Below are 25,601 nucleotides of genomic sequence, written 5' to 3'. Positions count from 1 at the left end.
CTAGTTTGTGTTCCTCCCAAAGAGGTGGAAATTAACGATGTGCTTTCCGCCATTGGAAACATTGTTGGTGCACATAGTATTCGCGCTGCCTCTCGTATGAATAAGAAATTCGTCCTATTTTTGTCCGAAGAGCACATGGTCGCGAGTGTAGTTGAACAAGGCTTGTTCATTGAACCGAACACGTTCCTCTCTGTTTTCGCTTTACAAGCCCCTACGGTAAAGATTAACATCAGTAATATCCCGCCATTTATTAGAAATGAGGATTTACGTGAACAATTAAGCAAGTTCCGTAAGGTCGTATCGAGGATTTTGATGGTGCCGATGTGAAATGTTTGCGATCGATTCAAACATGTCATGTCCTTCAAGAGATTGGTGTACATGATACTGCCTGCAAATGTAAAAACGCTCAATGTCATGTTGAGTGTGAAAATCGATCGCTTTGAATACAAAATGTTTGCCTCCTTGAAGGCTATGACGTGTTTCGAGTGTGGGGCTTACAGGCATGTGAGGAGTGCCTGCCCCAATGCGGTTACACCGCAGGAAAGGTCTGATTTAATGTGCCAAAAGGTCTGATTATGAAGCGAGGAAATGATTGCAATCGGAGATTTTACATCTTCAGAGGGTCACAGGACATAATAATAATGTGCAAAGAGACTTAACCGAAAAACAGTCTTTATTGAAAGAAATAACTGAGAGAAATGCACGTGGTGCCTTAGTTCAGATGAGGGTGCAGCACCTTAACGAGGCAGACATACCAACTAAGTATATATTTTTTTCTTTAGAGAAACGCCTTCCGAACAAACAGCTCTCTCATCTGCGATTAGCAGACTCATCCATCACTTTCAACCAATCAGTTATCAAACTTTTCACAAAGGAATATTTCTCTAAAATATATTCGATGGGGCAAATAAATCCTGTCAGTGTCGCCTCTATCTCCATAGGCCTGCCAGTTTTGTGTGAAGGTGGATGTTCCCACCTGGAAGGGCCCATTACCTTGGACGAACTTGGCGCCGCTCTGCACAGCCTTGCTGTTGGGAAAGCACCTGGATTGGATGGACTCACAATTGAATTTTATAAGAAATTCTGGCATCTATTGGGTCTCGAACTCCTCAACACCTTGAACGCAAGCTTCCAGCTTGGAGAGCTCCCTCAGAGTTGCCGACAGGCTATTCTCACCCTCATTCCAAAGAAAAGAGACTTGCTCTATAGTCAAAACTGGCGCCCAATCTCTTTGTTATGCACAGACTATAAGTTATTCTCGAAAGCCCTAGCATCGCGACTTACTCCTCATCTCTCCTCATTGTTGAAAGAAGACCAATGCTATTGTGTACCCAAACGCTCCATCTATGGCATCTCCCTTGTAAGGGACATGATCAAACTGTGCAAAGAAAACCCCACAGATTTGGGACTTCTTCTCCCTGATCAGGAGAAGGCCTTTGATCATGTTGATCATTGGTACCTCTTCAAAGTGCTTGAACGGTTTGGACTTGGTCCGACCTTCATTTCTTACATTGATGCTGTACAATAATATTTATAGTGTGCTTAAAATAAACAATGAACTTGTTACACCCTTGCCTGTTAACAGGGGAATTCGACAAGGTTGCCCCCTCTCTGGCTTGCTCTATGCTCTTTCCATCGAACCCTTACTGGTATATTTGCATACTCGACTAACCGGGGTTGGAGTTTCTCATCTTGAACGACCCATTAAGGTGCTGGCATATGCCGATGATGTGTGTGTCTTTGCGCGGAACCTCAATGACATTAACGTTGTCCGGTATTGTCTATCCATGTTCGAAAAGGCTTCTTCAGCCAAAGTGAATTGGGACAAAACGAGCGCCTTTTGGCTTGGTCCTTCGTGTCACTTGGCACCAAGACTTCCTGCTCCTCGCTCATGGGCCATTGATGGCGTGAAATACCTTGGAGTGTTCTTGGGTAATGACGCCACAGTAGCAAAGAATTGGGCTGGTCTGTCGGATTTTGTTGAAGGAAAACTGCAAAAAATGGAAAGGTCTGATCACACAACTGTCTTATCGTGAAAGGGTCTTGGTGATCAACAGTTTGGTGGCCTCTAGCCAATGGCACATGTTCTTTGTGCTGCACCCTCCAGTAGTGTTGCTTCAACAGCTCCAGAAGTGCTTTGTGTCTTTCTTCTGGGGTGGAAAGCATTGGTTGCGACCCGAGGTCCTCAGTTTGCCACTAACCGATGGAGGCCAAGGCCTGATTGACATAAAGAGCCGGTTAAAGTGCTTTCGACTTTCGGTTGTTCTACGCATGCTGTACACACACCCCTCTCCACCATGGGTTAACGTTGCTCGTCGCCTTTTGCAGCAGGCGGGGAAACTAGGCTATAACCACGCTCTATTCTTGATGGATCTTTCCCATCTTGATATGTCTCCCCTCTCTAGTTTCTATCAGAGTGTACTAAATGCATGGTGAGCCCTAACGACAACAAGAGCCACACATTCGTACACAAAGCAAATGTTCCTGACAGAGCCTTTGTTTTACAATTCCAATTTCCACTATATGCCTGCTGATAGGTGTCTTGTCCAACGCTTTGTAGCGAAGAACATAAAATCGGTTGCCGATCTTTTAAGCCCAAATGGCAGTTGGATTGGAGCTGACGCACTGGCAAGCCTGGTTGGCGTGTGATCCTCCAGAGTTGTGGAACGTATGTTACGTAGTGTGCTTCGTACCGATGCACAGCTTGCACCTAATTGGGGGTGAGGCCAAGCAGACAATGAACAAGGTGCTTCTCCTTCTACCTTTCCTGAACTCATTTGCAAGTTTTCTCTTGCTAACGCTCCTCCTTGTACCCCTTTTAGCATAGGCTTCAATGGGTTTCCGAAACAAAGGTTTATATCATCCTCCTGTACCGCCATGACATGGCGACCTCCAATGGAGACTTGCACACTGGATCCTCCCTTCTAACCACTTGCTGCACCGCTTTTCAAATCTTCTGGCAGATGAATGTCCCTTTTGTAGAAGGTCTGAAAATCTCTTCCATATCTATGTTGAATGTCAACGGTTGGCTCCTTTATTTATTTTTCTTCAGAATTGTTTTATTAGGATTGGTTTGGTTTTCAACACTTGTGTTTTCATCTATGGCTTGGACATCTCACACAAAAATTTGAACGATGTGTTAGCTAATTTCCTGCTTGCTCAGGCAAAAATAGCAGAAAATAAATCAAGAAAAAGAAAAATTGATGATCTCAGAGCTAATGAGAAAAATGCCTTGTTCTTGTTTAAAAATCTTGTGATGAGCCGTGTAAAGTTGGACTTTGCGTTTTTCTCAATAACAGGAAGGCTGCCACAGTTTGAGGCCAAATGGTGCGTGAAAGAAGTCATTTGTAAAATCCTGGAGAAACGTTTATTGTTTTGTGAAATGTTTAGCACATAATTTCACTATCAACTTTTTGTTTTCTGTTTTCCTGCTTGAAATGAGAATGTGACCCCTATTTGTGGGTTTTCTTTTCTCTTTTTATAATAAAAAGTCTCTGTCTCTTTCTTGCTCTCGCTCTCGCTCTCGGTCTCGGTCTCTGTCTCTGTCTCTGTCTCTGTCTCTGTCTCTGTCTCTCTCTCTCTCTCGCTCTCGGTCTCTCTCTTTCTCTCTCTCTCTCTCTCTCTCTCTCTCTTCCTCTCTCTCTCTCTCTCTCTCTCTCTCTCTCTCTCTCTCTCTCTCTCTTTCTCTTTCTCTTTCTCTTTCTCTTTCTCTTTCTCTCTCCCTCTCAATGTTTCGCTTCATTTAATTAAACGCTTAATTTGCTCTTGATGTGGCATAGCTCATAGCTCTTGCTTGAGCATTTCCTTTAAAATTGTTTGTGGTTTTGTTTGTGTCTTCACCTTTGGTTTGTAAAATTTTTATACTTGCTGGTTTCCTTTAAATATCCTTTGCTCCTTTTGGTGAATTCATGATCCTTACGAAATGTTTCTTTAAACTGGTTGCTTTGCTTACAACCGCTTTGTGGAATGGCTTGTATTTTTATAATAAAAGGGCACAAAAGTCTGTCTATGTCTATGTCTATGTCTCTGTTTTTCTCTCTCTCTCTCCCTCTCCCTCTTCCTCTCCCTCTCCCTCTCCCTCTCTCTCTCCCTCTCTCCCCCCCCCCCTCCCTAATCATCCACGAATGCAAGAGGCGCCCTATGTCTAATTGTTTTGTGACAAGGGTAAGTACTTTTTCTCCTGTGTCTTTGTCTGCTTGTCATATGGACTTTGTGAATTGCTCCTACTTGTGATATGTGCCTGTAAATGTTTGACTCGTGCTTACTTCTTGACTACCTTTTGACTGTGTGAATATTGCTTTGGAAATGCATGCTTGTGACAATTGCTTTTGTATGTGCTTGTAAATACATGCTTTATTGTAGGTGAACTGCTTTCAAACCTGCTTGATTGTCTTTCTTCAGTTGGTTCGACATTGTGTGCAAACACTAGATAGACGGGAAGTTCTGCCCCAATGATTGGCTCCAATAGTTCAGCCAACCTCCATCCCACGGTTATGCTCGGCCGTACATAATAAGTAGACAGATGGGTGTTGAGGGTACCATCCCCAATTGGGATTACCAAACCAACCATAACGTAATGTGTTAATAAAGGAGTGAGAACCCTGCTCGGTTTGGTGGTTTTAATCGGCGTCCGTGGTTGACTAGCAACTTACCGGACAGTGGAGTTATCCTTGACCGGTGACCTCAGATCCGGAGTTCAGGGAGCGTGGCCGAGGAACCCCTGACCCCAGTTCCGTAACAATATTTTATAGTCGTACTGTATTCACCATTTTGAGAAATCAAAAAAAATGCTATTAGACGTTCCTTTATAGGATTTAATTCAAACAAAGCATTTTACACAAAAATAACCAAATAAAAATATTTCCCACTGCCGTTTTTACAATCAAAGTGAGGGAGTTCATCAGACACTGAATAGACAAGTCAAAAAGAAGACATTAACTGAATAAGAGTAAGAGGGAGTATCAATCAAGAACAGACATAAGAACAAGCTGTGGAGACCCAGGATAAAGTTGATGGGTTGGTGAGAAGCTGAAGAAGGTGTGGTGATGCTCTCCATGAATGGGTCACGACATCACCTTTATGCGGTCTTACATCACACCACCCCGTCATCCTGCACCCGCAGACACAAAACACTATCATCACCAAACTGGAGATTAAAAAAAGAAAATCTTAGCTCATGGTGGAGATAAACGAAAGAGGGCAGCAAGTTCACAGACTGAGGATCAAAGGGACCCAAGGAGACAAATACATCACACATAAGTGGATCAGTGGCAGAAAGGAAACGGGTATTGAAGGGGAAGGGCCAATGAAAATAGGCGAGCAGGGGTAAGTTTGGGAGAAAGCATGAGGTGACAATGTGCAGTTCTCTTGAATGCCTGTGGAAAAGGGCATGAGACAACATATAGAGAGCCTTCTTCTTCTTCTTACTCTTTGTCGTCGTTTGAATGTAGCATATGGCTGTGAGTAGCATCATCAGGAGGCACAGCTGTGCCACTGGTTGAGCAGAGCAGGAATTAGGAATTTGTTTCATAGTGTCGGCGATAGCTCGCCGACTCTTTGCCAAGGACACCGTGGGATCTTTAATGTCCCCCAACTAATGCCGGCAGACGTAACATCCATCCGAGGGACGGCACACACATTGATTAATCATCCTGTGCAAAACACCAGGGTGAGTTTACAACTGGGCCGAGGAAAACCCATGGTGTTTAATTTTTCTCTCTCCCATTAGACAAATTTTCTCTGTTGTGGAAAACCCATGGTGATGAATTTCACCGATTAAATGGAATGCCGCAAATGGAACATTTATTATTGAGCCTAAATTCCCACAGACACTTCTCATGGGTATTTCACAAAAGTCAATCCTCAGTTGTCAGACGCAAACTTGAAAAGAAAGTTTAAATCCATTGAGATGTTATTTAAAAGTGAGTTCAACCGCAAACAAATATTATAGTAACGTAGTCACACACATCAATTTGAAAAATTCAAAGAACAGTGATCATCATTATCTCAACAAAAAGTACAAGTAGAGCTACATTTAAAGTACATCACCCCCATGAAAGAAGAAAGAAATACCACCTTTACAGGCCATTTTTCCCTGCATAGCAGGGGTTGGCCTTTTTCGGGCATCGTGGTCCCCTTTTTGAAGCAATGTTTTCTGGCCGGATGCCCTTCCTGCCGCCAACCCTGTTAGTCGCATCTTGCCAACCCGATTCTTCACCGAAATTGAATCGATTCTTCCTTGTCACACACACAACCTCTCCACAAAGTTTCGTCCAAATCCACCCATAACTTTTTGAGATATCCTGCTACATATCATTTTTGGTCCTATCTCCCAATGGTGAAGAATCACTTTAAAAATTTAGTAGCCGGATCTTCACCAAAATCGAATCATTTCGTCCTTGTCACATCCGCCATCTCTGCCAAATTTCGTCCAAATCCGTTCTCAATTTTTTTATTTATATTTTGTTCACAAACAAACGGACAGACAAACAGACAGGGGTGAAAACACAACCTCCATCCACCTTTGATGGCGAAGTTAATGAAGGCACCAATTACATCATCATCAACATATCTTATTCCCCATGGTGAGCCTTGTTTAAACTTTTTCCATTGAGCGGTTTGAGAGATATCGAGGTGTAGCGTTTTTCCAATATGGCGTCCATTACCACGTGACCTTTGACGAATTATGAATAAAAGAATTATACAGAATTATACAGGGATTATACAATCGGACCAACAGTTGCCGAGAAAAGGAATTTTAAAATGCAGACATGCACGTACGCCACACGCACGCAACCGAATACCTAACCCTGCTTTTCGCTTCACGAATGCAGGGTAATCACCACCATTTCATCCGAACTTTTAACTTTTTGAAAATTAAGTAAATGATTAATCGAATAATTAAATAATTAATCGATTAATTGAATAATCAATAAATCGAACATACCCTTCACAGCGAAATCACTTGGTGAATGTCATGTCCAAATATCAGCTTCCTAGCTCAAAAGGTGCCTGAGATATTGCCGAGATGAGAAAGAAAATAAAGAAGTACTTAATTAATCGATAATAAATAATGAATTAATTGATTAATCAAAAAATAAAAAATATATTGTTTTTGCCAAAGTACTTGCTCACGATTGTGCCCAAATTTCAGCTTCCTAGCTCAAAGGATGGCTGAGATATTGCCCAGACAAAAAACAAACAAGAAAACAAACGGAGTGAAAACTGAGTACTCCCTTTCAGCGCACGTCATCGCCGGGCCCCATTCAGTGCCCAGCGATGACGTCATGCAGCGCCTGGAGATGGAAGAGGAAAGGAGCGGTGTACAAGAAAAGTTCAACTCAAATAGAAAGCATGCATAAGAAGATCGTTTCACATTTAAAGAGGCCAATTAAATAATCTTAAAATTTGAGAGTTCAGTCCTCGAGTGATATATATCATTGGTAAATGTTTCCACAAAGGTAAAATGTACGTACAGACATGCAGGTGCCACAAAGTGTGCCGAAGAGCCCGTTGATGATCTGGATTGCGCAAAGGATCATCTCAATACCACCGAAGATGATAAGCATTGAGAAGAGGACAATGTTCCATAGCACAACGTTGGGAGGTTCGAAACAGATGCTCCACCAATCTTGATGAAACAGGTAGACATCAGTTCTGTAGTACAACAATAAAAAAGCCAAATAATTATAATGAAGGAAAATCTATTCGATCCATTTGTTATGGACAGAAATATGGCAGAATATTTTAGCCACACATCCTGCATCCCCACCTTTATTTGTCCTACATTGATAAAGGGGCCATCTATTCAATATGTCCAAATTGGATGGTCAGGGCGACTCACTCCTCCAATCTTTCGTTCCTTTTTCTCTGCACTGCCCTACCCTACATTCTTCTATCATCCTTCCTTCTCATTATTTTCACAATTTCAATCTTCTCATTGTTGCACCCTCCGCCCCGCCCCCCATCCCACCAACCCATCTATGGGAGTTGAGAAATGAAGAAGCACTCCTTTTGCATCTTCAGATGCAAAGGGATGCTGAGGCAGTTTTTCATTGGATAGGAGAAACAATTCTGGATGGGTCGCTACTTGGAAGCATGATCCTCGATGGGCTCATTCTTCCCAGTAAGCTGGTACTCATTTTGCCGACCTCGGAAGGATGATCAGGCTGAATCAACCCACCTGGTGTTAATTCGTTGCCTTGACAGGGGCTTGAACTCAGGACCCTAAGATCTTAAGCCAGGTACTTTAACCATTAAGCCAACACCAGGCTAGGAAATGTGAGTAAACAAAAAAGGAAGAGTAATTTACCGTACAGATTGTGATATGTTCTTCAATATTCCATGAATGTACAGTGCGTTCAGGAAGTATTCACACCCCTTGACTTCTTTCACATTTTATTGTTTTACAGCCTGAATTTAAAATGGATTAAACTGAGATTTTTGTCACTGATCTACACATCTTACTATAATTCACCAAATGTCCGTCCGTCTGTCCGTTCGAAGGTACCGCAAAAACGGCTGAACCGATTGCAACGATATTTTGGGTAGATAATCCTAGGACCCCCTGGAGTAAAATAGGCTATATTGTTTTTCCGAATTTTCCAATTTTCCAGTTTTTGCAAACACGATGGAATAATATTTACCGATATGAACAGTGATGTGACTTTTGTTGAAATTCTACAAATACTGTTTGGATTTTGATGAGAATTATGAACCTGCCGCGAATGCGGAAGTGGACAGTTTACCAATGCACGGGTTTGATAATATCCCAATACAACCGTCATTCAATCGTAATGTTAAATCGTTAAACGTTAATCATGTTAATCGTTTTGTTAAAGTATCAATTGATGATTAGAATTGAGTGAATACAATTACGATTTTGAATTCGTAATTGTGTTCACCCAACCGTACGGAACTCCACATCAGGATTTAAATATTTGTTTAGGTCACGAATGTTGTTGAAAGTTTATTATATTAATGTTATTTAATTTGAGATTGGAGTTATGCTGTTTGGAATGAAAAAAGAGATATCGAGTTCAAGTGAATGACGAAATGCCGTGACGGTTTCTACTTTCTAAACGTGAATTCACGGATCGCCATATGCAGATTCGCCATTGACTGGGAATGGGACACACGTACCTATTTGTTTGCAAACAGGTACGTTTTTCATGGAAGTCCTTCACGAACTTGCTGTCCATGTCTGACGTGCGAATGAAGGTGCTACAGTCATGTGGAATTTATTGGTTTCATGCTTTAGCATTCACCGTTTCTGCATTGCCTGTTTGCTTCTGGCCTCCCACACATGCGTAGCACGGGTACCTCACTAGTACGAGTAATACACCATAATGTCAAAGTGGAGGGTTTTTTTTAGACACTTTTACAAATTAATTAAAAATGAAAAGCTGAAATGTCTTGAGTCAATAGTTATTCAACCCCTTTGCGATGACAACAAATTGAGCTCTGAGATTTGTGATGTGGCATATATCTGGGGAAGGGTATGAACCAATTTCTAGAGTGTTGAAAATTCCAAAGAGCACAGTGAGCTCCAAGATTATGAAATGTAAAGAACATGGAACTACCCAGATTCTTCCTAGAGCTAACCGTCCGACCAAACTGAGCAATCAGGCAAGAAGGACGTTGGTCAGGGACGTGACCAAGAACCCAATGACCACTCTGACAGAACTACTGAGTTCCTTGGCTGAGATGGGAGAACTTACCGGAAGGACAACAGTCTCTGCAGCACTTCACATATCTAGGCTTTATGGTAGAGTGGCCAGACAGAAGCCACTTCTGAGAAAAAGGCACATGACAGCACACCTGGAGTTTGCAAAATGGCACGTGAAAGACACAGAGAATGAAGCAAAATATTCTGTGGTCTGATGAGATTAAAATTGAACTTTTGGCCTGAATGCAAAGCGCTACGTCTGGTGGAAACTGAGCACAGCTCTTCACCCATCTAACACCATCGATAACGTGAATCATGGTGGTGGCTGCATCATTCTATGGGGTTGCTTTTCAGTGGCAGGGACTGGGACACTTGTGAGGATCGAGGGAACAATGAATGGAGCTAAATACAGGAAAATCCTTGAGGAGAACCTGCTTCAGAGTACAAAAGACTTTAAACTGCGGTGAAGATTTACGTTCCAACAGGACAATGACAAAGCAACATTGGAATGGATTCAGAACAAGAAACTGAAAGTCCTTGAGTGGCCCAGCCAAAGCCCAGACTTGAATCCCATTGAGAATCTGTGGAAAGACTTGAAGATTGCTGTTCACCACCGCTCCCCATCCAACTTGACAGAGCTTGAGAGAATCTGAAAGGAAGAATGGGAGAAACTCCCCAAATGCAGATGTCCAAACCTGATACAGACATACCCAAGAAAACTCGAAGCTGTCATCAATGCCAAATGCACTTCTACGAAGTAATGACTCAGGAGCTGAATACTTATGTAAATTAGATATTTCTGTATTTCATTTTTAATTACTTTGTAAAATAACTCTAAAAAATAATAATTCCTTTGACATTATGGGGTATTATGTGTAGATCAGTGACAAAAAATCTCAATGTAGTATACACTCGGAAAGATCTGAGCAAGTCAAGGTTGTCAAGCTTATATTGCATTGAAGCAGTGGCATACTCCAGGTGAAAGATTTGCTTCAAGGCAAAAACGGTAATACAGTAATTCAAAGACAACAGATATGGCAAATGATGGACATGACAAAAAATAAACCAAAGATTGACCGACTCGTTGAAAAGAGATCCAATTAAAGGTTTGCTCCCTCACATGTTTCTGGTTGAATTTAAGAAGAATGGGTAGGTCCATTTGTTGTCAATGCTGTTGTTGCATTTAGGACCCTCGACCATCCCTGTTATAGAGATAGCAAAGCAATAGAGAGCACCAACAAAGCCGATCCCCGAAAACAGGATGGAGCAAAGCATCTGGAAAACAAAGAGTTAATTTTTTTGACATCTGTAGGAAAGAAAAATCCTTCACATAATCTGCAATTTCAAATAACATGAGGACGAATATCAAAAAAGACGTCATATACAGTCACGTGAAAAAGTAAGTACACCCATGTAAAGTTTTGACTTTTTCAACATATTTCAACATACAGCTATTTGATCTTCATTTCAACAATATTCATAGATAAAGGTGATATAATATAACAAATATCATGAAACATATCCATGTTGTAGTCCATTGTATATTTTAAATAAACATAAATGCAAATTTCGCATGTGGAAAAAGTAAGTACACCCTTGGCTCTAATAGGTGGTATTGCCCCCTTTGGCAGAAACAACCTCAAGTAGGCGTTTCTTATAACTGTCTACCAGTCTGACATCGACTGAGAGAAATTTTTGCCCACTCCTCCATGCAGAATTCTTTCAGCTGTGCGATGTTTGAGGGGTTTCTTGCATGCACAGCTCGTTTCAAATCCCCCCACAACATCTCGATGGGATTTAGATCCAGGCTTTGACTTGGCCATTCCAGAACCCTCCATTTCTTTCTTTTCAGCCATTCCTTGGTGGATTTACTGGTATGTTTCGGGTCATTGTCATGTTGCAAGGTCCACCTTCGGTTGAGCTTTAACTTTCCGACAGATGGCCTCACATTATCCTCAAGCACCCTCTGGTGCAATGAAGAATTCATAGTGGATTCTATGATGGTGAGCTGCCCAGGCCCCGATACAGCAAAGCTGCCCCAAACCATAATATTTCCACCACCATGCTCTACAGTTGGTATCAGGTTCTTGTGATGAAATGCTGTCTTTGGTTTTCGCCAAACATGTCTTCTGGTACTGTGGCCAAATAGCTCTACCTTTGACTCATCTGTCCAAAGCACATTGTTCCAGAAGTGCTGGTCTTTGCCCAGGTGTTCATTGGCAAACTTTAGTCTTGCCCTGATGTTCTTTCTGGACAGCAAAGGTTTCCTCCTGGCACACCTCCCATGTCGATCAAATTTGTGCAGCCTCTTTCTAATGGTAGACTCGTGCACTTTGACATCAACAGTGGCAAGAGCTACCTGTAGGTCCCGTGATGACATTCTGGGGTTCTTCGAGACTTCTTTCAACATCTTGCGGTCTGCTCTTGGGCTGAACCTGCTGGGGCAGCCTGGCCTGAACAAGTTGGCAGTTGTTTGGAATCTTCTCCACTTGTAGATGATCTTCCGGACAGTCGAATGATTGATTTCAAATTGTTTGGAGATCTTTTTAAATCCCTTCCCAGACTCGTAGGCATCTATAACCTTCTTTCTGAAGGCCACAGAGAGCTCTTTTGATCTAGGCATGGTGACGCCACACACTTCAACAACAAAGAGCAAACCAAACGAAATGTCTGAGGTTTAAATAAGACAGGTTCCTCCAAGATCCTCTCTAACGATGTTCTAATCATTTGCACCTGAGCTGGTGCACCTGATTCTAATTTTAGGTATTTGAAGTAGTGATAAATGTAGGGGTGTACTTACTTTTTCCACATGCGAAATTTGCATTTATGTTTATTTATATTATACAATGGACCACAAAATGTAAATGAATGAATGATCGTTTTAAGGCCATTTTCCCCGCTGGAGCGGGGGTTAGCCTTGCGGCTTTGCGGGCCCCATGACAATCATGGTTCCCTGTTTGAGGCAATGTTTTTATGGCCGGATGCCCTTCCTGATGCCAACCCTTGGTCGCCTCTTAAGATGCACAGGGATATGGTGTACCTATTCTAAACCAGGGTACACACCGTGATCATTCATCCCAGCAAGCTGGTACTCAATTTGCCGACCTCGGAAGGATGAACAGGCTGAGTCAACCCCCCTGGCTTTAATTCAGCGATCGATCGGGATTCGAAACCAGGATTCACTAGGATCCCAAGCCGGCACCCTAACCGCTAAGCCAACGTTTCATGATATTTGTTATATTATATCACCTTTATCTATCAATATTGTTGAAATGAAGATCAAATAGCTGTATGTTGAAATATGTTGAAAAAGTCAAAACTTTACATGGGGTGTACTTACTTTTTCACGTGACTGTATGTGACAGCTATTTGATGAATTTGAGGCCCTCTAAACTTAGAATGTCTGCTTTCCTGTTTACATTTTAGATTTTTTTTTTTTTTTTTTTTTTTTTTTTGTTTTGTATACAAGATCGAGGCTCGTGAAAGAGCTAACATTAATCACACAAAAAGACAAACCGACACACAAAACACAAAAAACAAGGGGAGCGGTAGACAAGATGGGGAGAGAGGGGGAAGGACACAAAAGAGAGGGGGAAGGACACAAACACAACATTTGAGAGCAGGGACATCGGGAGGACTTGGGGGGAGGTGGGAGAGGATTAAAACATATGAACACTGCAAGGACTCTGGGGTGAATTACCGGGGGTAGAAAAGATCAAGGTTTTCGATGGGGGAAGATAAGAGATGGTGGTGAACAGCTGTTTTAAAGACCTGGAGGGAGGAGTGGGATTGAAGGGAGTGGGGGAGTTTGTTCCAGAGGCGGGAGAAAAGGGGAATGAAAGAGTGAAGGTGAGCAGAGAGCCTAGACTTTGGCAGTTTAACCAGAAGAGGGTTGCAGGCAGATCTTGTGCGACCTGAAGGAATATTGGGGGGACAGAGCACAGAGAGAGCTGGGGGAGCAAGGCCGGAGAGGAGTCGGTAGAAGACAGAAAGACCACCAACCTGCCTGCGGTGAGTGAGTGAAAGGCCCTCGGCGTTGACTACATCGCAGGAGATTCCAATGATTCTGAAAGCTTTGGCCTCAACAGCGTGAAGCCGAGCAAGGTGTGAGGCAGGAGCACCAGCCCAGAGGGGGGAACAGTATTCCATTGAGCTGCGGATGAAAGCCTTGTATGTGGTGAGGAGCTCAGGTGTGCCAAGGAAGGACTTCGCACGACGGAGGATGCCCAGTCGGCGACTGGCTTTGGAGGCCAGCTTGGAAATGTGGTTTTCCCAAGAAAGATCATGGCAGATAGTGAGACCCAAAAGCTTGAGCGACAGAACTTCTTGGAGAGGATTGTTGAGAAAGTAGATGGGAGGGTTGTCCAGTCGGTCCTTTCGGAGAGACATTGTAAGAGTGTGAGATTTGTCAGGATTGAAAGACATGTTCCACTTGTTTGACCAGTCTGTGATTTTGTCCAGGTCTGCAGAGAGTGAGGAGGCTGCAGACTGCCGATCTGAGGGATGAGGAATGGAGCGACAGAGAGTAGAGTCGTCAGCAAAGAGATAGAGAGGATTTTCAAGAGAGTCAGAGAGATCATTGATGAAGACCAGAAAAAGCACAGGGCCCAGAACACTACCTTGGGGAACTCCAGCCTGAACAGGAAGAGGAGATGAGAGAAACCCATTCAGGGCCACACGTTGACTACGACCAGAGAGGAAGTCCGCCAGCCATGCGTGGAGATTTCCATGGATACCAAAGGAGGAGAGTTTGGAGAGCAGAGCAGGGTGCCAGACCGTATCGAAGGCACGTGAAATGTCAAGGGAGACAGCTCTAATTTCCTGTTTGGCGTTGAGGACCTCCATCCATTGTTGAGAAAGCAGAAGCAGCATGTCCAGAGTAGAGTGACCAGGTCTGAAACCAAATTGATGATCAGAGATCAAGCCGTTGGAGAAGAGGAAAGATTTAATATCTGAAGCAATGATGGATTCCATGACTTTGCTGATAATTGGGAGAAGGCTGATTGGTCTGTAGTTGCTGGGATCTGTTTTTGCACCTTTTTTGTGCAAAGCGGTGATGTTGGCTGATTTCCAAGCAGATGGCAGATGACCTTGAGCAAAAGAGAGGGTGAAGAGAACAGAAAGAGGGAGTGAAAGTGCAGAAGCACATGATTTTAGGACCCGTGGGCTGATGCCGTCAGGACCAGTTGCAGAATCAGAGTCGAGGGTTGCCAGAAACTTTTCCACCTTGTCAGGAGGAAAGGACACAGAGTCCAGGAGCAGCTGGGTACGACTGGGTACGGTGGGTACAGAGAGGGATGGGTTTGGGACACAAGATTTAGAGGCAAACACAGAGTTGAGGCATTCAGCTTTTTCACGTGCGGAGTCAGCCGTTAAGCCGTTTGAGGTGAGGGAGGGGATGGAGGGGGAACAAACACCAGAAACAGATTTTACCAGACGCCACCAGGATTTGGAAGGGGGAGACAGATAAGAGAGTTCGGTCTTGAGAATGGTGAGATATTGTTTCCTGGCTCTCCTGAGGGTGGACACACACTTGTTTCGGGCTTTGTGAAAGGAAATGAGATTTCCTTCCGTTGGATTTGCTTTCCAGGAGACGAAAGCAAGTTGTTTCAGGGCAACAGCCTCACCACAAGATTCTGTGTACCATGGACGGGAGGAAGGGTATGACAACTGAAGACGAGATGGTATAAATCTGTGCATGAGAGAGAGCAATTTACTTTGAAAGAATTCCCAGGATGAGTTGATGTCAGAGGCGGTAGAGATGGGAGACCAGTCCAGATGATTGATGGCTGCTTGAAGACCGTGCCAGTTGGCCTGAGTGAAATGCCAGACTCGTCGACGCTGAGGAGGCTCTCTGAGAATGGTCAGAGAGATGTCCACTTTGACAAGCACATGATCAGATGAGCCGATTGGAGCAGAAGAAGAGCAGCAGACATTTTCAGGGAAGTTTGTCATAACCAAATCCAGAAGAGAAGTTGCTCCGTTGACTGAGATCCGGGTCGGGAAATTGACAGATTGTGTCAGTCCCAGTGAGTCGCAGAAGTCCTTTGCTGAAGAGCCATGGCTGGTGAGAGAGGTACCCACACCCAGCCAACTGGCATGGTGACAATTGAAATCACCACATATGAGGAAGAGAGAGTTGGGATGGGTAGATAGAAGTTGGTCCATATTATCAGACAGTGAGATGTAGATGGAGTCATCACTGTTTGGTGGACGGTACAACACACATATGAACAAAAGGTGGGAGCGAAGGGGAAGCCGTAGCCAAAGGTATTCCTGGGGGTGAGGTGGAGAGAGGGCAGTGCAGGGCGAGTGAGGAAGAGAGTTTTTTATAAAGATAGCAACCCCCCCTCCAGGACGAGGCTCAGGTCTATCATACCGGAGGAGGGAGTAACCTGGGAGAGATACCAAGGAATCAGAGACATCATGAAGGAGGAAAGTTTCTGTTAAGCAGATCACGTCTGGTTTGTCAGAAGCAACCTGTATGGAGAGATCAGTCAAGTTTGAGCGAAGGCCCCGGATGTTTGAGGTCCATACTGTTAAAGAAGAGGAAGGGGGAGCATCGGATACAGAACAGGGGGAGGGAGCGGTACGGTATGATGTGGAAGAGGAGGAAGAGCTGTTAGGGAGAGCTGTTGAAGGTGCGTCAGAGATTTCAGAACAGCTTGGAGAAAGGGAAGTATGGGGCGGACAAAAGGTTTGATGGTGAATGGGTGAGGCGCAGTGAGGTGTTGTTTGAGGAGGGGGAAGAGTGAGGCAGAAGGTTGAGGGAGCTGAAGGTGAGAGTTGGAAGGGGGAAGAAGTGGGGAGGACGCTTTGAGGAGGAGGGGTTAGAGGGGAGTCTAGGAGGGGAGGAGTGAGGGAGGGTCTCAGAGGGGAGGGGTGTGGGGGGAGTTTAGGAGGGAAGGGGCAAGGGGGGAGATCTGAAAGGGATGGGTGATGGGGAAGATTTGGAGGGGAGGGGCAAGGGGGAAGATTTGAAAGGGATGGGTGATGGGGAAGATTTGGAGGGGAGGGGTGAGATTGGATTTTGAAAAGTGTACGATTAATGGGAAACGAACATTTATTGCAAAATGAGTTTCTTGAGACCTTCGAGTCAAAAATACGTTTGAGGATGCTGAAGGATGGGTGGAGTTCTGGAGAGTTTAGGGAATAACTTTTGTTTGAAAGTTTGTTCATGGTGTGGGGTGATTCCTCATGGAGATCACACAAAACTGTACCAAGTGCCCTTTTGAGATGTAGTTATATCATATATAACAGAGTTTGCTTGCTTGATTCAAGCTCCACCCCTCTCCTCAGCAAGAGGGTGTGGAAAGCTCTGCTACTCTCCTCAGTAAGAGGGTGTGGAAAGCTCCACCCCTCTCCTCAGCAAGAGGGTGTGGAAAGCTCTGCTACTCTCCTCAGTAAGAGGGTGTGGAAAGCTCCACCCCTCTCCTCAGCAAGAGGGTGTGGAAAGCTCCGCCACTCTCCTCAGCAAGAGGGCGCGGAAAGCTCCGCCCCTCTCCTCAGCAAGAGGATGTGGAAAGCTCCGCCCCTCTCCTCAGCAAGAGGGTGTGGAAAGCTCCGCCCCTCTCCTCAGCAAGAGGATGTGGAAAGCTCCGCCCCTCTCCTCAGCAAGAGTACGTCGAGCAGGAGTATTAATTTAGTACATCTATTAAGTATGTAGTTCAACGTGATTACTTGTGTTAACTGTGTAATATAACCCTGTTTATTAACATTCCCACTTGCATAGGAGGCAGTCGTTGCTTTGAGAAGATAAGTTAATCTTCACTTCAAATTCACATTCCATACCCACGCATAGATAGGATCACGGGAATGGAAGGGGTCGGGGGGAGAGGGAGGTGGAACGCACATTTTGCCAAAGCATTCTCATGTGTGTTGCTGCATTGGAATATCAAGGTACATTTTAACAAGGATAATGAAATTGGTCTTTATGAAGCAAACATCTCACGCAGCCTCCATTCCTCATAATCTATTTTACTTTTTCTAATTATGTTCATCTGTACATTTTGTCCTGTTAACAACCGCTCAATTGTCAATATATCAACCTGTCATCCGTAGTCGCTTAGCTCCTCTATGTTTATAAATATTTATCTATCTATAATTCCAGTAATCTCTGTCTGTACGTTTGTCTGTGACCGCTGTTTCTCGACAACCACGGGTCCGATATACTTTTAACTTGCCAGGTATATTGCTGGGGACCCGAGGATGTGCCTTTTCAAGGTTTCATATTAATCGGACAATTACTTACCGAGCTATGTCCAAAAAACGATTCAACCAATCAGAGAGCAGCGAACGATCGCGTGTGCCGAACGTGGAGGACACACTCTGCCTCGGATGGCACATTTGAGAGCGTATTCATTTATTTCACGTTTGCAAACTATGTTGGCGTTAAACTATGTTTTACAACTAATAAAAACGAATTTGCGATTCATTCGCTTTCCTGCGCGTTTGTGCACGCGATGGCGATTTCTTTACCAAACTCCGGAAGCCGTTCGCTTTGGACCAAACCATTGCATGTAAATAGAGGGGGGGGATTGTCACCACTCGCAAGCCGTTCGCTTTGGACCAAACCATTTCATGTAAATAGAGGGGGGGGGATATAATTTTAGATATAGATATAGTACGGGCATGCCCTAGTATATAAAAAACCTACAAGATGACGGTAGAAGCCCCAAGAACCAGTCAGATGATGTCGTCACTTCAGTATAAAACGAGTAAGGTGGCTTCAGGACAATCTCTCAGCATTGTTCACATCAGATTCACAGTTAGAGAACAAACTTTTTGGGTTTTCGACATGGACTCTCCTCATGCACCTTCTAAACACCACTCACTGTAACCCTGCTGCCCCCCACATTATTTCATCCTTTGGCTCATCAACCCTTCCTTACCCCGCAGCGATTTCCACAACAGCCATCTTTGCCAGCACTTTTGATGAAGCACGATGGGATAAACATCTGCAGGATCAACAGGACATCAGAACAGATTGAAAAACTCAAACAAATTACATTACAATTCTCCTCTCACCTTTCAGTGTCTGTTCCAAAACGAATGACAGTTTCACCTCTTTACAACATACAAAGATAATCAGAACCCCAAGAAACAATATTCTGATATAATGAGGGTAGTCAATGAAAGGTATTGTCAATGAAAGGTATAGTCAATGAAAGGTGTGTAGTCAATGAAAGGTATAGTCAATGAAAGGTGTGTAATCAATGAAAGGTGTGTAGGCAATGAAAGGTATTGTCTATGAAAGGTGTGTATTCAATGAAAGGTATAGTCAATGAAAGGTATAGTCAATGAAAGGTATAGTCAATGAAAGGTGTGTAATCAATGAAAGGTGTAATCAATGAAAGGTGTGTAGTCAATGAAAGGTGTGTAGCCAATGAAAGGTATAGTCAATGAAAGGTGTGTAATCAATGAAAGGTGTGTAGGCAATGAAAGGTATAGTCTATGAAAGGTGTGTAGTCAATGAAAGGTATAGTCAATGAAAGGTATAGTCAATGAAAGGTACAGTCAATGAAAGGGGTGTAGTCAATGAAAGGTATAGTCAATGAAAGGTGTGTAATCAATGAAAGGTGTAATCAATGAAAGGTGTGTAGGCAATGAAAGGTATAGTCTATGAAAGGTGTGTAGTCAATGAAAGGTATAGTCAATGAAAGGTGTGTAGTCAATGAAAGGTATAGTCAATGAAAGGTGTGTAGCCAATGAAAGGTATAGTCAATGAAAGGTGTGTAGTCAATGAAAGGTATAGTCAATGAAAGGTAGAGTCAATGAAAGGTGTGTAGTCAATGAAAGGTATAGTCAATGAAAGGTGTGTACTCAATGAAAGGTATAGTCAATGAAAGGTGTGTAATCAATGAAAGGTGTAATCAATGAAAGGTGTGTAGGCAATGAAAGGTATAGTCTATGAAAGGTGTGTAGTCAATGAAAGGTATAGTCAATGAAAGGTGTGTAATCAATGAAAGGTGTAATCAATGAAAGGTGTGTAGGCAATGAAAGGTATAGTCAATGAAAGGTGTGTAATCAATGAAAGGTGTAATCAATGAAAGGTGTGTAGGCAATGAAAGGTATAGTCTATGAAAGGTGTGTAGTCAATGAAAGGTATAGTCAATGAAAGGTGTGTAGTCAATGAAAGGTATAGTCAATGAAAGGTGTGTAGTCAATGAAAGGTATAGTCAATGAAAGGTGTGTAGTCAATGAAAGGTGTGTAGTCAATGAAAGGTGTAGTCAATGAAAGGTGTGTAATCAATGAAAGGTGTGTAGTCAATGAAAGGTGTGTAGTCAATGAAAGGTGTGTAGTCAATGAAAGGTATAGTCAATGAAAGACGGGTAGTCAATGAAATGTGTGTAATCAATGAAAGGTGTGTAGTCAATGAAAGGTACAGTCAATGAAAGGTGTGTAGTCAATGAAAGGTATAGTCGATGAAAGACGGGTAGCCAATGAAAGGTGTGTAATCAATGAAAGGTACAGTCAATGAAAGGTGTGTAGTCAATGAAAGGTATAGTCAATGAAAGGTGTGTAGTCAATGAAAGGTATATTCAATGAAAGGGGTATAGTCAATGAAAGGTGTGTAGCCAATGAAAGGTATAGTCAATGAAAGGTACAGTCAATGAAAGGTACAGTCAATGAAAGGTGTGTAGTCAATGAAAGGTATAGTCAATGAAAGGTGTGTAGTCAATGAAAGGTATAGTCAATGAAAGGGGTATAGTCAATGAAAGGTATAGTCAATGAAAGGTGTGTAGTCAATGAAAGGTATAGTCAATGAAAGGTGTGTAGTCAATGAAAGGTATATTCAATGAAAGGGGTATAGTCAATGAAAGGTGTGTAGCCAATGAAAGGTATAGTCAATGAAAGGTGTGTAGTCAATGAAAGGTATAGTCAATGAAAGGTATAGTCAATGAAAGGTGTGTAGTCAATGAAAGGTATAGTCAATGAAAGGTGTGTAGTCAATGAAAGGTAAAGTCAATGAAAGGTGTGTAGTCAATGAAAGGTGTGTAGTCAATGAAAGGTATAGTCAATGAAAGGTGTGTAGTCAATGAAAGGTGTGTAGTCAATGAAAGGTATATTCAATGAAAGGGGTATAGTCAATGAAAGGGGTATAGTCAATGAAAGGTACAGTCAATGAAAGGTACAGTCAATGAAAGGTACAGTCAATGAAAGGTGTGTAGTCAATGAAAGGTATAGTCAATGAAAGGTGTGTAGTCAATGAAAGGTATAGTCAATGAAAGGGGTATTGTCAATGAAAGGGGTATAGTCAATGAAAGGTATAGTCAATGAAAGGTGTGTAGTCAATGAAAGGTATAGTCAATGAAAGGTATATTCAATGAAAGGGGTATAGTCAATGAAAGGTGTGTAGCCAATGAAAGGTATAGTTAATGAAAGGTGTGTAGTCAATGAAAGGTATAGTCAATGAAAGGTATAGTCAATGAAAGGTGTGTAGTCAATGAAAGGTATAGTCAATGAAAGGTGTGTAGTCAATGAAAGGTAAAGTCAATGAAAGGTGTGTAGTCAATGAAAGGTGTGTAGTCAATGAAAGGTATAGTCAATGAAAGGTAGAGTCAATGAAAGATACAGTCAATGAAAGGTGTGTAGTCAATGAAAGGTATAGTCAATGAAAGGTGTGTAGTCAATGAAAGGTATAGTCAATGAAAGGTGTGTAGTCAATGAAAGGTGTGTAGTCAATGAAAGGTATATTCAATGAAAGGGGTATAGTCAATGAAAGGGGTATAGTCAATGAAAGGGGTATAGTCAATGAAAGGGGTATAGTCAATGAAAGGGGTATAGTCAATGAAAGGGGTATAGTCAATGAAAGGGGTATAGTCAATGAAAGGTATAGTCAATGAAAGGTATAGTCAATGAAAGGTGTGTAGTCAATGAAAGGTATATTCAATGAAAGGGGTATAGTCAATGAAAGGTGTGTAGTCAATGAAAGGTAGATTCAATGAAAGGGGTACAGTCAATGAAAGGGGTATAGTCAATGAAAGGTATAGTCAATGAAAGGTGTGTAGTCAATGAAAGGTATAGTCAATGAAAGGTATAGTCAATGAAAGGTGTGTAGTCAATGAAAGGTATAGTCAATGAAAGGTGTGTAGTCAATGAAAGGTATATTCAATGAAAGGGGTATAGTCAATGAAAGGTGTGTAGCCAATGAAAGGTATAGTCAATGAAAGGTGTGTAGTCAATGAAAGGTATAGTCAATGAAAGGTGTGTAGTCAATGAAAGGTATAGTCAATGAAAGGTGTGTAGTCAATGAAAGGTATAGTCAATGAAAGGTGTGTAGTCAATGAAAGGTATAGTCAATGAAAGGTAGAGTCAATGAAAGGTACAGTCAATGAAAGGTGTGTAGTCAATGAAAGGTATAGTCAATGAAAGGTGTGTAGTCAATGAAAGGTATAGTCAATGAAAGGTGTGTAGTCAATGAAAGGTGTGTAGTCAATGAAAGGTATATTCAATGAAAGGGGTATAGTCAATGAAAGGGGTATAGTCAATGAAAGGGGTATAGTCAATGAAAGGGGTATAGTCAATGAAAGGGGTATAGTCAATGAAAGGGGTATAGTCAATGAAAGGGGTATAGTCAATGAAAGGTATAGTCAATGAAAGGTATAGTCAATGAAAGGTGTGTAGTCAATGAAAGGTATATTCAATGAAAGGGGTATAGTCAATGAAAGGTGTGTAGTCAATGAAAGGTATATTCAATGAAAGGGGTACAGTCAATGAAAGGGGTATAGTCAATGAAAGGTATAGTCAATGAAAGGTGTGTAGTCAATGAAAGGTATATTCAATGAAAGGGGTATAGTCAATGAAAGGGGTATAGTCAATGAAAGGTATAGTCAATGAAAGGGGTATAGTCAATGAAAGGTATAGTCAATGAAAGGGGTATAGTCAATGAAAGGGGTATAGTCAATGAAAGGTATAGTCAATGAAAGGTGTGTAGTCAATGAAAGGTATAGTCAATGAAAGGTGTGTAGTCAATGAAAGGTATATTCAATGAAAGGGGTATAGTCAATGAAAGGTGTGTAGCCAATGAAAGGTATAGTCAATGAAAGGTGTGTAGTCAATGAAAGGTATAGTCAATGAAAGGTATAGTCAATGAAAGGTGTGTAGTCAATGAAAGGTATAGTCAATGAAAGGTGTGTAGTCAATGAAAGGTAAAGTCAATGAAAGGTGTGTAGTCAATGAAAGGTGTGTAGTCAATGAAAGGTATAGTCAATGAAAGGTAGAGTCAATGAAAGATACAGTCAATGAAAGGTGTGTAGTCAATGAAAGGTATAGTCAATGAAAGGTGTGTAGTCAATGAAAGGTATAGTCAATGAAAGGTGTGTAGTCAATGAAAGGTGTGTAGTCAATGAAAGGTATATTCAATGAAAGGGGTATAGTCAATGAAAGGGGTATAGTCAATGAAAGGGGTATAGTCAATGAAAGGGGTATAGTCAATGAAAGGGGTATAGTCAATGAAAGGGGTATAGTCAATGAAAGGGGTATAGTCAATGAAAGGTATAGTCAATGAAAGGTATAGTCAATGAAAGGTGTGTAGTCAATGAAAGGTATATTCAATGAAAGGGGTATAGTCAATGAAAGGTGTGTAGTCAATGAAAGGTAGATTCAATGAAAGGGGTACAGTCAATGAAAGGGGTATAGTCAATGAAAGGTATAGTCAATGAAAGGTGTGTAGTCAATGAAAGGTATAGTCAATGAAAGGTATAGTCAATGAAAGGTGTGTAGTCAATGAAAGGTATAGTCAATGAAAGGTGTGTAGTCAATGAAAGGTATATTCAATGAAAGGGGTATAGTCAATGAAAGGTGTGTAGCCAATGAAAGGTATAGTCAATGAAAGGTGTGTAGTCAATGAAAGGTATAGTCAATGAAAGGTGTGTAGTCAATGAAAGGTATAGTCAATGAAAGGTGTGTAGTCAATGAAAGGTATAGTCAATGAAAGGTGTGTAGTCAATGAAAGGTATAGTCAATGAAAGGTAGAGTCAATGAAAGGTACAGTCAATGAAAGGTGTGTAGTCAATGAAAGGTATAGTCAATGAAAGGTGTGTAGTCAATGAAAGGTATAGTCAATGAAAGGTGTGTAGTCAATGAAAGGTGTGTAGTCAATGAAAGGTATATTCAATGAAAGGGGTATAGTCAATGAAAGGGGTATAGTCAATGAAAGGGGTATAGTCAATGAAAGGGGTATAGTCAATGAAAGGGGTATAGTCAATGAAAGGGGTATAGTCAATGAAAGGGGTATAGTCAATGAAAGGTATAGTCAATGAAAGGTATAGTCAATGAAAGGTGTGTAGTCAATGAAAGGTATATTCAATGAAAGGGGTACAGTCAATGAAAGGTGTGTAGTCAATGAAAGGTATATTCAATGAAAGGGGTACAGTCAATGAAAGGGGTATAGTCAATGAAAGGTATAGTCAATGAAAGGTGTGTAGTCAATGAAAGGTATATTCAATGAAAGGGGTATAGTCAATGAAAGGGGTATAGTCAATGAAAGGTATAGTCAATGAAAGGTGTGTAGCCAATGAAAGGTATAGTCAATGAAAGACGTGTAGCCAATGAAAGGTATAGTCAATGAAAGGTATAGTCAATGAAAGGTGTGTAGTCAATGAAAGGTATAGTCAATGAAAGGTGTGTAGTCAATGAAAGGTATAGTCAATGAAAGGTGTAGAGCCAATGAAATGCTTGACGAAAGGCGGGTGGTTAATTTAATAAATGAAATAAAGGTGAGTATCTACGGTTAGCCTGTGCCTATTGTTGTACAACTCTCTCCTGGTATTTAACAAAAACAGGGTTCACCTGGTGTAAGCAGCTCTCAAAGAGGTATTTGCAAAGATCTTTATATGGAACTTTACGGTACAAAGACATATGGTCGACATCATCCTGTGGTTGCTCCATTATGTCATTGTGAAACAACACAATTTATCAAAGTTATCCTACGATTAGTCATTTGACATTTTGTTTTCCATAAAATAAAGTCCAGATGACAGATAGAAATTCCTTTTTATCAACAGTAGTTTTGACCAGCTTCCATAGTCATACAATTTAAAACTCATATTTAACTGTAATAAACGCTGTCTTGGAAATCTAAGTGTCAGAAATTCAAAAGCAACAAGAAAAAGAGCAATCAGAGATTGCAAACCCTCGCCATGATGTATTTTCAGTGGTTTTTAAGGCTTTTGTGTTTTAAACAAATATGGCGGCCGAACCACGTGATCGATGACGTCATCATTATTTTTTTCTCCACCAATTTATGTTTAAATGATGTTCAAGAAATTTCATCTTGATCGGATGAAGTTTTGTAGTTGTCGAATTATGACGTCATAATGGAGGCACCTATGACATCATCATTAACATATTTTATTCCCCATGGAGAGTTCTTTACAATGAGCCATGTCTCAATTTTTTCTATTCAAGGCTTTCGGAGATATAGAGGTGCAAAGTTTTTCCATTTTTTCCAAGATGGCGGCCGAACCACGTGACCTATGACGTCATAATTATCATAAAAAAATTATACAGATGGAATTGCACCTATGGTGAAAATTACCTGTCAATCGGACCAACGGTTGCAGAGAAAATCATATTTATTCTGTGCGGACAAACAGACAAACAAACAGACTCAAATACAATACCCTCTCCTCTGGCGAGGGTAATAAGGTTTTCAAGTCACTTACCAGCAAGCCTGCTCCAACGATACCCTCAAAATACCAAACTTTATCTGAGAGTTGGTCTGGAGACCAGACCTGTCCATTGGGAAAGAACAGTAGGATGTTGGCGATTATGGATAGAATTGCGAGTGGGATGAGAGACACCCCGATACACTTGGCACACTTTCCCGTGCACATGGTTACAACCTGAGGGTGAGGGAGGAGCAGATCGGGGTGAAGGGGAAAACCACATTACCTTGAACTCAAACAAGAATCCTTTTTCAGGATAATC

The 25,601-nt window shown here is 41.8% G+C and overlaps 1 protein-coding gene across 2 annotated transcripts in view; it reads right to left on the bottom strand.

The window, feature by feature from the left end:
- Positions 1–4,800: 4,800 nt before the first annotated feature.
- The window catches only part of LOC137435317 (transmembrane 4 L6 family member 4), a 47,254-nt gene continuing 26,453 nt past the window's right edge, over positions 4,801–25,601 (bottom strand). For both annotated transcript variants that reach the window (XM_068128999.2, XM_068128998.2), the window contains 5 exons: positions 25,337–25,516; positions 18,559–18,624; positions 10,788–10,942; positions 7,476–7,656; positions 4,801–5,110 (listed from right to left, as the gene is read on the bottom strand). In XM_068128999.2, the coding sequence (XP_067985100.1) occupies positions 5,093–5,110; positions 7,476–7,656; positions 10,788–10,942; positions 18,559–18,624; positions 25,337–25,507 (591 nt within the window). In that variant the 5' untranslated portion in view covers positions 25,508–25,516 and the 3' untranslated portion in view covers positions 4,801–5,092. The remainder of the gene's footprint in view (positions 5,111–7,475; positions 7,657–10,787; positions 10,943–18,558; positions 18,625–25,336; positions 25,517–25,601) is intronic.

This window comes from Myxine glutinosa, chromosome 9 (genome assembly GCF_964187855.1).
Source record: "Myxine glutinosa chromosome 9, kmMyxGlut1.1, whole genome shotgun sequence".
Taxonomy (NCBI): Eukaryota; Metazoa; Chordata; class Myxini; order Myxiniformes; family Myxinidae; genus Myxine; species Myxine glutinosa.
This window is presented reverse-complemented; position numbering and strand designations above follow the sequence as displayed.